The 13,869-nt window shown below is 56.6% G+C and overlaps 1 protein-coding gene across 1 annotated transcript; it reads right to left on the bottom strand.

The window, feature by feature from the left end:
- Positions 1–404: 404 nt before the first annotated feature.
- Positions 405–13,667, bottom strand: GUSB (glucuronidase beta). The gene is given in 12 exon segments (NM_001003191.1): positions 405–741; positions 2,091–2,226; positions 4,448–4,624; positions 5,997–6,081; positions 9,140–9,286; positions 9,377–9,555; positions 9,795–9,947; positions 10,298–10,485; positions 10,944–11,086; positions 11,261–11,442; positions 11,752–11,937; positions 13,396–13,667. Coding segments are annotated over 12 exon segments (1,956 nt in total). The 5' UTR covers positions 13,606–13,667; the 3' UTR covers positions 405–571.
- Between the last annotated feature and the right edge of the window lie 202 nt (positions 13,668–13,869).

Genomic DNA, 13,869 nt, shown 5'->3' on the forward strand with positions numbered 1-13,869 from the left:
TGTCCTTCTGTCCCTCTCTGTCAAGACTAGACTATGGCTGAGGTGGGACTAATGTCTGGAAGAACAGGTAGCCTCTGACATTCCCCAGCTCCTGTCTTCTCATTTGTCAGCTTAGCTTTGTGGGACCTGGTATGCAGACCTGGCTCCTTATCCCAGCAACAGCACCTTCTGTCTATGCCGTGGGCCTGGAGCTCCCCTGGAGCTCCCCTGCGGAGCCCACGAGCAGTTCTCTTTTCCTCCCGCTTTGCTGCAGCAGCACCGTCGGTGACCGGCAGCCCTGACTGTGGTGTGAGTGTAGAAGGGGCTCCACAGCGAGCACAGAGGTCTGGGGTAGCAGCCTGACACCTAAACACAGTTCCGGATGCTTTCCAGCCACACAGATTATTCAACAGATGGACGGTCACTTCTAAGATGACTCTTTATTCACACACAACAAAAGCCTTTATTTCCACCTCTAAGATTCCCTTCCAGTGAATCAGTACAGGCTGCAGGCAGGAACGTCCCAGGCGGCCACACGCGGTCCATGGGGTCCGTGGACGTGGTCCCTTCCCCTCCGGGGCAGACAGAGGCTTCAGAGGGCGAACGGGCTGTTTTCCAAACACTGGGACTTGGCCGCGGACCGGTGGTGCCCGGTTTCATTGGCAAGTTTCCAGTACCTCTCTCGCAAAAGGAAGGCCGCCGCTTTGGGTTGTCTCTGGCGAGTGAAGATGCCCTTTCTGTTCCCTACTGCTCTCTGTGGTGCTGGAAATGGAGGGAAAGGAGGTTCAGGCCCCTCGATGGGCCGGGCAGAAGCAGCCTGCAGAAGCGGCTGCACGACGGCAGCGTACAGATTGAAATACCGCTCCTCCCCGAAACCTCAGCTCCCTAATGGGTTATTTCTTTGGTCTGTCACGGGGAAAACACCCCAAATTATTTTTCTTTTATCTGCGACACGAGGTTTTAAGCACGAGTCCCCAGCTGCCTGGTCAGGGGCCGGAGGCTGAGGCAGTTACCCCAGAAAGACTTGGGCTTTTCTGAAAAGCCCAATCTCCCAGTGGGAGCCGGAGCCGGAGCCGGAGCTCTGGGTGGGCGGGGCTGGCTGCGGCTCGCGCGCACCTTCCCTCTCCACCAGAGAAACCACAGTCTGGCTCAAGTGGGAAGGGCTTTCCCTATAAGCAAATGCCAGGCACCGTGCCAAGCGCTTTATCAAATAAATTCCTACTTCAACCTGCACGGTGCCTTATCCCCACTTACAGGCTCATAAAAGTCAGGTAATCTGTCCACTCACACAGCTCACTGCCTGTACGCAGAGCCGACACACCCGTTCACGAAACCAGGCTGCAGAAGCCATGGATCCCATCTACCAAATGGAGAGGCTTGTGTTTTCATTCCTTTTTCTCTTTACCTCCCTCCTCTCCATTCTAATTTTTAATTAAACTTTCACGTTCTAAAGGCCTGTCTTTCCTTGTGTTATGTTCTAATGTCCACTACTACCAAATCCTTCCTCACCTCCCCAAATTGCTATGCTAAGTTTATGGTGTATCAGAAAACTAGCAATACCTACAGGAACAGGAAGAAAGGAGATACATTCATTTGGAACCTAACTGAAGTGGCCCTCACCTCTCCCCACTTCAGAAATATGCAGACTTCAGACCCTCCCACATTCAAAACACTTTGACACTTACTTGTACTTGGTAAACCTGCCTTTTACAAGTGGATGATGTAAACCATACTGAAATACCCTAAGTTTCCCGGGCTCAGTATGCTGAGTATGCTACTCTGGCATAACAAGTGTATCCCACAAGTAAATCCAATACAAGGTCCACTTTTTTCTCACACTGTTGTGAAACCGACAAAGGTAAGTTGGTCATTTTTGCCTCAAGAGAAGAGGTTCTACCGTTTACTTTTATACCATAAAATGATTTGGGAAGCAGGCAAGTGACTTCTGCTTGCTAGATACCACTTGGTTCTCCTAAGAAATTCTCCCATCACCTACATTGATTAGAGCTTCCCCGCTCGTTTCCACTGTTCTTACAACCCAATGTCCTGAACTAAAGGCCAACCTGAAAAAATGAGAAATGGTACATTCTGTAAACCAAACTGCCACTTACACTGGTCAGTCATAAAATCAGCAAAATTCCAGATGAGCTCTCCAACCACATATTCTTTGCGTTTCTGATCCAGCACCAAGTGATACTGCTCGAGCAGACCTTTCTGGTACTCCTCACTGAACATCAGAGGTGGATCCTACGGTTCAAAGCAAATGGACAATTTAAGAGGCAGAACTAAAAAAAAAAAAAAAAAAAGAGGCAGAACTTGTAGAACTGTAAACGTCAGATAAAAATAAAGACCCATGTGATGGTGACCAGAATAGCCATGCCCACAGTGGGCTGTAGTGACCCAGGACCGCTGGCACTGGTGGACAGCCAGGCTGTGACGAGGCCCAGAGGAAAGGAAAGAGATTTTCTGTAAACAACCTGAATTAGCAACTGCTTTAGCAACAGGACTTGGTATTTTCTTTACCTTACTCTTCTGTCCCTATTTAAGACCAGGACAGCCTTAAAGCTGAGTGACAGTGGAAGTAAAAATAAGCCTTCGAATAATAAAACTAAACCTCAAGTTTTAAGTAGCTGCCAGCGCATAATTTGAGAACTAGCGTGACTCACTGAACTCACCTCATATCTATCTGTATCTGGTCTGGGGAAGCGACTATTTAGCACATCTATCCATTCCCCAAATGACTTAGTATGTGCTTCCATAGAGGTTTTGGCCATGAAGTGATAAGCAGGGAAGGTCAGTGTGTCCCTGCCCCTGCTGGTTCTACCCTCCAGACAGACTCAAGCTGTAGGTGTACTGAGGGTGAGCAGCAGATTAGTTAGTAGGGGGCTGAGACGCACCCCACACAGCTCCCCGGAAGGCAGCCAAGCTCCCAGTTCCCAGGAGAGGGTCCTCATGAGAGCAGAGGCCGTGTCTGTGGACTTGTTCAGGATTTGGTAAAGAGCTCCTACGTGTGGTGCACACTTCAACGTAACGATCATTCAGATGTCCCATGGGAATCTGGGGGCACTCACATCTTCAGTGTTCAAGGATGCAGCATCTCAGTTATTTTACAGGAGAACAAAACCCTGCAAGCTTTGATTTTCTGTTCCAATGAGAAGGATTATAATGTTATATCAGATGCACTGGTAAGGTCATAGTACAGCTGAGCCATGTTTTGTTCTGGTTCCAAAGCTGAATTTGAGGGCAGGGCAATATGTAGATTTTCTTACTTTGTTTTTACTGGGAACAACCCTGCATGGCCTAATACTAGCCACACCTAGCTATTTAAAATAAAGACTAAATTAAACTAAATCAACTCAGTCAGTTGATTTAGCCACATTTCAAGTCCTCAGTAGCCACATGTAGCTAGTGGCTTCTGAACACTGCAGAAAAATTCATCACGGCAAATGATGCAGTCAGCACTAGATCTAGCCTGATCCTCTTCAAGATTCAGAGTTGGCCACCTTCTCAAAGATGAAGAACTGGTGTTCTCATACGCTATCTCCCCCTACTCTAGCAGTCTGTAAAAGTGGCATTCTGTGTAAGCAAGATGAATTTAAGGGTATGAACAGGAGTACCAAGGATAAATACATTGTGTGTCAACAAGGAATCTGGTACTTGTGACAGGTGAGTGTGACTGACGGGGGGGGGGGGGGGGGGGAAGCGATGAGGGGCTTGCTGTGGTGTAAGAATCCACAGGGAAAAAAATCCCCACAAGATAAAGTATCGTATCTTTGGTGAGGAAATAAAAAGAGGAGGGTGTGAAAAACTCTAGTGATTAAAATTTGCTCCAAGATTTCATTCATTTCCTTAATATTATTTGGTACCCACTGAGTGCGGACACTGCTGAGGGCCTGGGAAGCAAGGATAAACAGGATTCAGTAGTTCTCTTGAAACCACAGTCTTGCCAAGAAGAGAGTCAAAGAAATGATGACAGAATCCAGTGAGAAGGGCTGAGACAGAGGCTGAGCAGGCCTGGGGCAAGTGGGTAAACCTCCCCAAAGGGGGGACACCTGAGCAGAGACTGGAGCAGAGTAGAGTCCACCATTACAGGTGGCAGATGTGGTACCAGCAGGGGTATTCCAGGCCGAAGGAATGCCCCCAGCAGAGCAGCAGCCCACGAGCAGTGAGAACCGCCCAGTGACCAGGAGGGAAGGCAGAGGAGGAGGAGGACCTGGGGTAGGCAGAGACCTCAGCGCCCTGGCCAGGGTCAGGGCCTTCGTGTGGGGCCACGGGAAGCCAGTGAGGGGCTTCCAAGGTTTGGATTTGCTCAGGAGGCCACTCGGGCAGTTGGTGGGAGGCTCTCTGGAGACGGGACCGAGGCCTGAACCCTGGAGGACCGGGGGATGTGAGCCCGAGGAGCACAGTGAGCAATGGGGGAGCCCTGTCTGGCCTGGGAGAATGAGTGGCACCGCTGTTCACTGCTTACCTGGTGGAAGCCTGCAATTGTCTCTGCCCCGTACTCGCTCTGGATTATTGGTTTCTGGTAGGTCCTATACCAGTTCTCAAACTCGGTGGCCAGCTGCAGCTGAATCACCTCCATGTGCCCATAGTCGTGATACCAAGAGTAGTAACTGTTGACACAGATGACGTCCACATACGGCGCCTAGGAGGAGAGCATTACACCTGTTCACGGGCCAGAAAGCTGGAGGAGAGCACCAGGGCGCAGGTGGCAGGGGGTGTACACCACACCCCCCCCACCCGTGCAGCAGGCAGAGGCAGGTCTGTGACTGTGGCTGATGCTGTGGACCTGGCTGCGCCTGTACCCTGGAGGGCTTCTCTCTCTATGGCCTGTCACACTAGCCCTCCCTCACTTGGCCCTGGGGAAAGGTGCCCCACTAAAGGACACGTGCAGTCTTTCTCCTGGCGAACATCTTGGCTAAGCACCATCTGTGAGCTGGTGCTGGGGGCCGCAGGGGGCCGCACACTCCCTCCTGGCGGGAGGCAGAGCTGGTGTCTACTTGGACGGTGCTTGGGACACAGCAGCCAACACCAGGCAGCCAGCTGCCCCGTCCCGCCTAATTGCCTGCACAAATGCCAACCTCCACGGCCTCCCTGGGCCGGCCAGGCCCCGACTTTCCTGGGCAAGTGAGCCCCTTGGTATGAGACGGGCAGTGGCAGAGGGCGGCAACAGCAACACAACGCCTATGGGTGGCCACAGGCCCCAGATGAGGGCACCTCCTGCCTTGGGGGCGCGGGCCCGGCTTCCTGGGCACCCGGGTGGGGGGGCCAGGACCCAAGGAGGCGCCGCCTGTGCTCCAGGAACAGTGTTTTGCCATGGTCTTCATGCTTCTCTGAGGGGCTGCAGGCCTCCGGGCACTCTGTGGCGAGGGCTCCCTATTCATACTTGCAGAGCATTTTCCCCTGCATTCTCCCCGTGGTGTTGGCTCCTCCTGCGTCACGTTCTCTTACGGAGCAGCCTGCTGCTCCCTCCTGAAGCAGCGTTTCCTGGCTCCCGTGTTGTCCAGCTTCAGTACAACACAACACACAGTCCGAGGGGCTGCCGCACTGGGGCGGGGGTGCGGGCAGCACAGCCAGGCCAGCTGCCCTCCATCCGCCCAGCCCGTGTTGCCACAGCCAGGTGACAGCGGGAATCGCTGCGGAGCTTTGTAAAAATGCAGGGTGCCACCAAGGCCTTACTGAACCAGCATCAGCTCAGAATCCAGGCATCCGTACCTTCAGGAGCTTCCTTTGTGGTTCTGACAACCAGGCAGGTTTAAGGGACGCTGGACAGTGACAACGCTAAGCTCTCCTAAACGGAGGAGCGCCCATGAGACCTCGCTGTGCCAGCCTCCTCGGGTTAGGAAGCCAGTCCACCTGTCCAACAAGCAGCCAGCGACCCTTCACCTGAACACCGTCCAGGAAAGCGCTGGGGCCAGTTGCTCCAGGCTCGTCTCCGCAGCCCATGTTAGCCAGCATCACGGAAGGCGAGGGGACAAGTGGGGGAAGAGAAGTGGTGCGGAGAACCCCAGGCTCACCCCCAGGTCTGCTTCATAGTTGGAATTGGTCACAAAGGTCACGGGCCGGGAGGGGTCCAAGGCCTTGGTGTGAGCAATCAGCGTCCTATTGGCAGAAGGCAGAAGACAAGGCCTGGTCAGTGTGGGCAGGGTCCTCCCACAGCCGTCCCTCCCTCCCTCCCATCAACCATCCCAAGCCCTGCTCCCCTCCCCACCTTGAGGAGGACTTTAGGTGAGCAAACACGTCCTTCTCACCTTAGCTCACACTGCCCAGCAACTTTCTTTCTCCCTTCCCCAATCCCAACCCCAGAGAGTGGGCCACCCTCGCAAGGTATGCAGGCCCCCGGCACTGGGGTCCCGGGCTGGGTGCTGCCCCAAACGGCATGCTGACCCTCCAAGAAAGCTAGTGGCCCCGACGGATACTAAGTTACCAAGCAGGGGGTGCGTGCGAGGAGGCAGGTGTGCACGGGGGACACCTCGACCTCTGCAGCCTCACACAGTTTGCACAGGGAAAGGCTCCAAGCCCGGTACAAGTGGCAGGAGGACCAGGAAGGGGAGCAGAGCTCTGAGAGGCAGGACATTGGCAAGCCAGCCCCAGACTCTGAAGAAACGACAGCTATGCTGAGTCGCGCTCACCAAGGAGGGACTTTCAGGAGAGGCTTCGGACAGAGGGCCCAGCCTGTGCTCAGGACTCAACCCGGGGACCCATCAGAGGCACGCGGTGCCGGTCACCCCGCTCACTGGTCAAGCCCGCATCCCTCTTCCTCGCCCCCACAGCCAACTTCCTTCTTCTTGACTCTCCTCACTCCGCTCCTCTCCCCAAGCCTAGCCTGAGTCCCAAAGCCATACTAAAGAGAAACAGCCCTTGGGGCACTGGGACGCTGCAAAGCCTCGCTGGCTCCTCAGGCCCCTGCCCACCTCCCACTGCCCCAGCGAGGGTGCCCTCTATCGCCCACACCTCCCCGAACCCTGGGACCAGCGCTCCTGTTGCCTCACCGCACACCAGCCCCCCCACTCAGCACAGCCCGCACCCCAAGGCTCTGGGCTGCGTGCTCAGAGCTCTCCTTTGCCCAGGTGGGCCCACTGCCCAGAGCCCCACATCTCCTACCCACAGCTCAGCCCACAGGGCTCCATGCCGGGGATGCCCCCAGCTGCCCCCACAGCAAGTGAAGTCATCACGCTCTGCAGGCTGGGATCACTGCATAATTGTGAGAACACCAAGGAAGCAAGGCCCACCAGAGGTAGTAAACCCTCCCAATGCTGCCCCTAAGTGGGGTTCTGTCCACTGCCATGCCTGGTGGGGGAAGTATTTAGTGAATGAGACCATGAACTTTGGACAGACTCATCCTGTCCAATGATGGAACTTTAGAAAAGTTAGAATATGCACATCACTGAGAACCCTGTTAAGAATTGTGTGCCTAAGAAGAAGACATAGACATGGCCAACACGCACATGAAGAAATGCTCCACATCACTTGCCATCAGGGAAATACAAATCAAAACCACAATGAGATCCCACCTCACACCAGTGAGAATGGGGAAAATTAACAAGGCAGGAAACCACAAATGTTGGAGAGGATGCGGAGAAAAGGGAACCCTCTTGCACTGTTGGTGGGAATGTGAACTGGTGCAGCCACTCTGGAAAACTGTGTGGAGGTTCCTCAAAGAGTTAAAAATAGACCTGCCCTACGACCCAGCAATTGCACTGTTGGGGATTTACCCCAAAGATACAGATGCAATGAAACGCCGGGACACCTGCACCCCGATGTTCATAGCAGCAATGGCCACAATAGCCAAACTGTGGAAGGAGCCTCGGTGTCCATCGAAAGATGAGTGGATAAAGAAAATGTGGTTCATGTATACAATGGAATATTCCTCAGCCATTAGAAACGACAAATACCCACCATTTGCTTCAACATGGATGGAACTGGAGGGTATTATGCTGAGTGAAGTAAGTCAGTCGAAGAAGAACAAACATTGTATGTTCTCATTCATCTGGGGGATATAAATAATAGTGAAAGGGAATAGAAGGAAAGGGAGAAGAAATGGGTAGGAAATATCAGAAAGGGAGACAGAACATGAAAGACTCTTAACTCTGGGAAATGAACTGGGGGTGGTAGAAGGCATGGTGGAAAGGGTGGTGGGCGGAGGGTGGGGGGACTGGGTGGTGGGCACTGAGGTGGGCACTTGACGGGATGAGCACTGGGTGTTATTCTGTATGTTGGCAAATTGAACACCAATAAAAAACAAATTTATTGAAAAAAAAAAAGAATCATGTGCCTAGAAAGTCCAGTTTTATAAAACCTAACTCCTCTTTACAGATGATTCCAAAGGATCACAAAGTGGGGTTTTTTTGTACCTTTAACATACACTAAATTTCCCAGGAATGGAGACAACATAAAACGAGAGAAGAGTGTAACTGTTTTGTTTAGACCTTTACCCAGAGACACCATCTTAGAAACACATGGCAGTGAAGGCAGTGCGGCCAGCAGTTAGCAGTCACCAACACGGTGCCCCCACTGTCGGCAACTGTAGCTGTGCTTTCACGGTGACTCCACATCCAGGTGCCAGCATCTGGCCCCCTCACTGGGTCTTCGGGGGAGTGAGACCCATATGTTCACATATTATTTTATAAATGAACATCTGTCCTAGGCATCTGGGTGGCTCAGCGGTTGAGCATCTGCCTTCAGCTCAGGTCACGATCCCAGTGTCCTGGGATCGAGTCCCACGTCAGGCTCCCTGCATGGAGCCTGCTTCTCCCTCTGCCTGTGTCTCTGCCTCTCTCTCTCTCTCTCTCTCTCTGTGTGTGTCCCTCATGAATAAACGAATATAATTTTTTTAAATTAAAAAAAAAGATAAATAAATGACAGTACCTTGTGTCACAGGCTACCTTTTTGTAACCTTGAAGTTATATGTCTGAGTCTGTGTACAAGTTATGTCCAGATTTCATTTCAAGTGTGAAAAGGGGACAATGGGTCTCACCCAGGTTGAAATCACAAAGTGGTAGGTGGTACTCAGTCCCCTGAATGGGCTGTGTGCAGAGGCGCACCCAGTCGGGCTAGGAGCCAGGCTGCTTCCCAAGGCACTCACCTGCCCCCACCCTGCCTCGCCCCGGGGCTGACCTCTCATCCCTGCCTTGGCCCAGGGCCCCGTCAGGGGACTCACTTGAAGTAGTAAGCAGCAGGCTTCAGGAAGGAAGTGGGCTCATTGGCTACAGACCACATGACTACAGATGGGTGATTCTTATCCCGACGCACCAGCTCCCCCATCACCTCCAGATGGTGCTGCAGGGACACATTGCTGTAGCTCTGGCTGCAGCACAGGGAGGAAGAGCAGCAAGTCAGGGCCCGCTGCCTGGGGCAGGCTGGGCACACCAGGAGCGGGGGGGGGGGGGGCACTCACACCAGCATGATGCCCACACCAGGGCTCTCGTCGATGACCACGATCCCATAGCGGTCGCAGAGCTGCATCACCTCCTCCGCGTAGGGGTAGTGGCTGGTGCGGAAGGCATTGGCGCCCAGCCAGCGCAACAGGTTGAAGTCCTTCACCAGCAGCGGCCAGTCAAAGCCCTTCCCTCGGATCTAGGGGAGTGCATGGCAGAGTGAACCCCCAGCCCCCATCCTGGTGCACTTCCTTCTAGAGCGAGGCCATGCAAGGCTCACCCTCTCAGCCGTCTCTCGGGCCCAAGCGCAAGCCCCATCAGGCAGTGGTTTCCTGCACTTTGCTGGACTGCTCTGAGTCACCCCCGATTGCTTCAGGGGCCATGGAGAAGGCAATGGTGAGGAACAGCCCTCACAGCGACCCAGCGGCTACAACTCACATCGGCATCCTCATGTTTGTTGACCCCATGGAAATAGAAAGGTTTCCCGTTGATGAGGAACTGGCGCTCTGTGACGGCCACGGTGCGAATCCCCACGGGGAGAGTATAGAAGTCTGACACAGGCCCAGCGGCCATCTGCGCAGTCAGCCTCACCTGCGAAGGCAAAGCACCAGGTGTGAGGCGTCCATGCGGGCCTGAGTCCACACAGGGCCCTTGGTAAACCGCAGTGACCCACCTCTGGGACCGCAAGCAGAAATCACCGGCTTCTGCCACCAGTAAGGAGGTACCCGCTCCCTGGTGCCTGCTCTTTGAAACTGGGCCTCCCCACCAAGGATTGGGGAAAATCAATCAATTGATTGATTGGAACACTTCAATCCAATTGACCAGGAGGCTCAGAGGACCACGTGTGCCTGACCCTCTGTCCTGCACCCCGCCCCCCAGAAGCCAAGGCTGTGGGGTGGGGGCCAAAGGCCTTCTGTAGCCCCCATCCTAACCACCATTACCTCCAACGAGTACAGGTAGGCGGGGTGCTCATGCATCAGGTACGGCCACCAGAGGTGGACATTGGGCACCTGCAGCCGGCCCTGGCTCCCTGTCCCCTGGGCCACGACCTTGCCTTCCTCATCCAGAAGATACACTTCCAGCTGGAAGTGTTCACTGCCCTGGACAAAAATCTGGTAATCCACCAGCCCTGCAAAAGACGAGATAGATCAAGACAAAAGAGAGAAGGACAGACACAGCCTGGGTCATGAAGAGGAGAGCTCCCTGCGGCGACCACTGAGGAGTCCACAGCCAACAACTGTTTATTTCTGGATCTCAGTCTGCACTGAGGGGGGGTTAAGGGAGGGCAACACGGTGGGAAGAGACAGGGATTCTCCTGGATCCCGAGCTATTCACCCAAAGCTATGATTTTAGGCAAGCCCCACTTCTCCTTGGGCTTCATTTGCTCACAAAATGAGGTCAGACCAGATGGATGACGTCTGCTGCCCATGCCAGTGCAGACAGGCTGGATTCCAGATCTGCTCAGGTGGATGGGAAGGCTGAGGCTCAAGAGATGCTGGGAGAGCCTCTCTCCTCAAGGATTTTTCTAAACAGGGAGCAGAGCTACCTGGAGCCTGGCTGAGCAAAGTTCATGCCAGGCACCCTCACCAGTGTCTTGGTCCACGCCGGTGGTGACGGTGATGTCGTCGATGTAGGTAGTAGGTGTGGTGTAGAGGAGCACAGGGCGATGCAGGCCCGCGTAGTTGAAGAAGTCAAAGTATGTGTTCTGGACGAAGTAACCCTTGGGGTACCTGGGATGGCAGAACAATGCCCAGCTGGGGCCTTGCTCTGTCCTTCAGCCTCAGCTCACATGTCTCCCTGACCTCCCAGAGCCAGGGCCTCACTTCTGCTAAGGCCACCCGGCCCCTAGTCGGAAGCCCAGTGGGTGGGGGGCAGGGGGGGCAGGGGAGCAGAGTGCTGCTCACTTGGAAGCGTCTGTCTTGTAGACGATGGTCCCTGGCGGCAGAGTGTGGGGGGTGAGCGTGTTGTTGATGGCAAGGGTAATACGGCAGGAGGACAGGGGCCCGCTCTGGACCAACTTGCTGATGTCAGCTTCGAAGGGGAGGTGACCCCCCTCGTGCTCTGCCACATGGACCCCATTCACCCACTGCAGACACAAGGAGACATGGGGAGGGTACGGCAAGTCAGTGCCAGCCACCTTAGGCACCCTTACCCAGATGGACGCTACGTGGGGGCGGGGAGTCCTGCCAGCTGCCGCCTGGCTCAGGGATGGGGGAAGTGAGCGCTGGGAGAATAAATCAGGCCACTGGCTCCCAAACCAGGCCACTAACCCCAGTGTGGGGCCTGAGCATGGCCCCCATCCACTGCAGGAGCAGGCTTGTCAGGTGACCCCTGTGAACCAGACACCCCGAAGCAGCTCCGACCACCTGCCCTGCCTGATGCTCGCTGTACTGACCACGATGGCATAGTAGTGGGCGCTGCCAATCCTCAGCACCACTCTCGTGCCCGGGTCCTGGCTCCATCGCCGGGGCAGGGTGGCCTCCCGCTCGTACCACACCCAGCCGACAAAGCTGCGCAGCTGCCTATCCTGGCCCACATCATTGAAGCTGGACGGAACTGGCATGTCCAGGGTGGGGCCCGACTGAGGAAAGAAGGCCTGGGATCAGGGCCGGATCACCAAAGACACAGGCAACCCGTTCCCCAGGGGCCAGGATCCCCCACCATCCTGCCTGCAGAAAGGAGGCTGGACAAGACGACTTCCCCCAGGCCCTGGGATCCCAGGCCATCCCCCCTCATGACTCCACGAAGTAGACACTGGACACTCACTCAATCAACAGTGTGCAGTGAGCACCTACAACACTCTTCTAGGTCCCAGGAATAAAACTGTGAACAAGGTCTTTGCTGTCAGGTGATCAGCTCTATGAAGAATGTGGAGGAGTCAGGGGGGCCCTTTTGGGGGCCATATGGGATACCACCTCAGGACAAGCTGGCAGGACTGCATAAACCTGAGCCTGGCAGGGAAACCCTGACCACCTCAGGTAGAGGGCTAGGCACGAACAGGACAGACAGCTCAGGGAGCCTGCAAACAGCCTGGGGAAGACTTCCTAACACGCTGAAATGAGACTTCCAAAGATTCAATAAGTATTGGCTGAATGGACACGTAACTTGATGACAAGAAATCCACTGCAAGGATGGTTTGTGTCCAGGGCTTGGCGGGGGGGAGGGGGGTGCAGTTCTTTCTCAGGGTAGTCTGTGGACAAGGGTGGGGCCAGGCCACAACCCTGCCCAAGGCAAGAGGAACGGTGGACAGGCAGAAGAGGAAGATAATTAACTGACAGCCCCAGAGAGGAAGGCGACCGTGTGGGGGCTGCTCTGCAGAGGAAACTGAGCAGGCACAACGCCAGCACCCAGCCTTCCATTCTTCCTCCCCCTGTGAATGGGTGGCAGACACTGAGAAAGGAGGATCCAGGAGTGGCCTGGACCAGCGGCCAAACAGGCCGACGCCACCAAAGTCAGATGGGAGACCTGGGAGTGGTCCTGGGCTGCCTGGGTGCCAAGCCCTGTCCCGTGGGGGGCCCCTGGGATCAGGCCCCTCGTGCCCGGCCCGTGGGGGGCCCCTGGGATCAGGCCCCTCGTGCCCGGCCCGTGGGGGGCCCCTGGGATCAGGCCCCTCGTGCCCCGGCCCGTGGGGGGCCCTGGGATCAGCTCCCTCGTGCCCGGCCCGTGGGGAGACCCTGGGATCAGGCCCCTCGTGCCCGGCCCGTGGGGGGCCCTGGGATCAGGCCCCTCGTGCCCGGCCCGTGGGGGGCCCCTGGGATCAGGCCCCTCGTGCCCGGCCCGTGGGGGGCCCTGGGATCAGGCCCCTCGTGCCCGGCCCGTGGGGGGCCCTGGGATCAGGCCCCTCGTGCCCGGCCCGTGGGGAGACCCTGGGATCAGGCCCCTCGTGCCCCGGCCCCCGCCCCACAACCGTCCGGGCCGGCTCCCCGCAGGTGGCTCCTCCCGTTCGCTCGCTCCCCGTCGGCCCGTCCATCCGAGGCTCCTGCCGCCATCGCTGCGGGGCCCAGGTCAGGCGCCCGCCCTCGCCCCCCGGGACCCGCACCTCGCGCAGCGGCGCCCGGTACCACTGCTGCTCGAAGCCCTGGCGCCGGCCGTCGGAGAAGTCGGCGCGGAAGCTCCAGAGGCCGTCGAGGTCCTTGCGCTCCCGCGACGGGCTCTCCCGGGGGTACAGCATCCCGCCCTCCAGCGCCAGCCCGCAGGTCCAAAGCAGCGGGCCGAGCGCTACCCAGGCCCCCGCCGGCCCCCGAGACATGCTTCCGTCGCGGCCGCGCGTGGCCCCGGCTCGCAGCCCGCAGCCCGCAGCCCGCAGCCCCGCCAGCAGCCGGGCACCCAGGCGCGCGGGCGGGGCGGGGCGGGGCGGCGCGGGGCGGGGCGGCGCGGGGGCCGCAGGGTCACGTGCCCCGCCTGACGCCGCCCGCGCCATCTTGGTTGAAGGCGGGAGCGCCGTCCGGAGGAAGCCGGCGGCCGCAGGGTCCGCGGCTCTGCCAGGGGGCGGGAGCCGGGGGCGGGGCCCCGG

The sequence above is a fragment of the Canis lupus genome, chromosome 6 (assembly GCF_011100685.1).
Source record: "Canis lupus familiaris isolate Mischka breed German Shepherd chromosome 6, alternate assembly UU_Cfam_GSD_1.0, whole genome shotgun sequence".
Classification (NCBI taxonomy): Eukaryota; Metazoa; Chordata; class Mammalia; order Carnivora; family Canidae; genus Canis; species Canis lupus.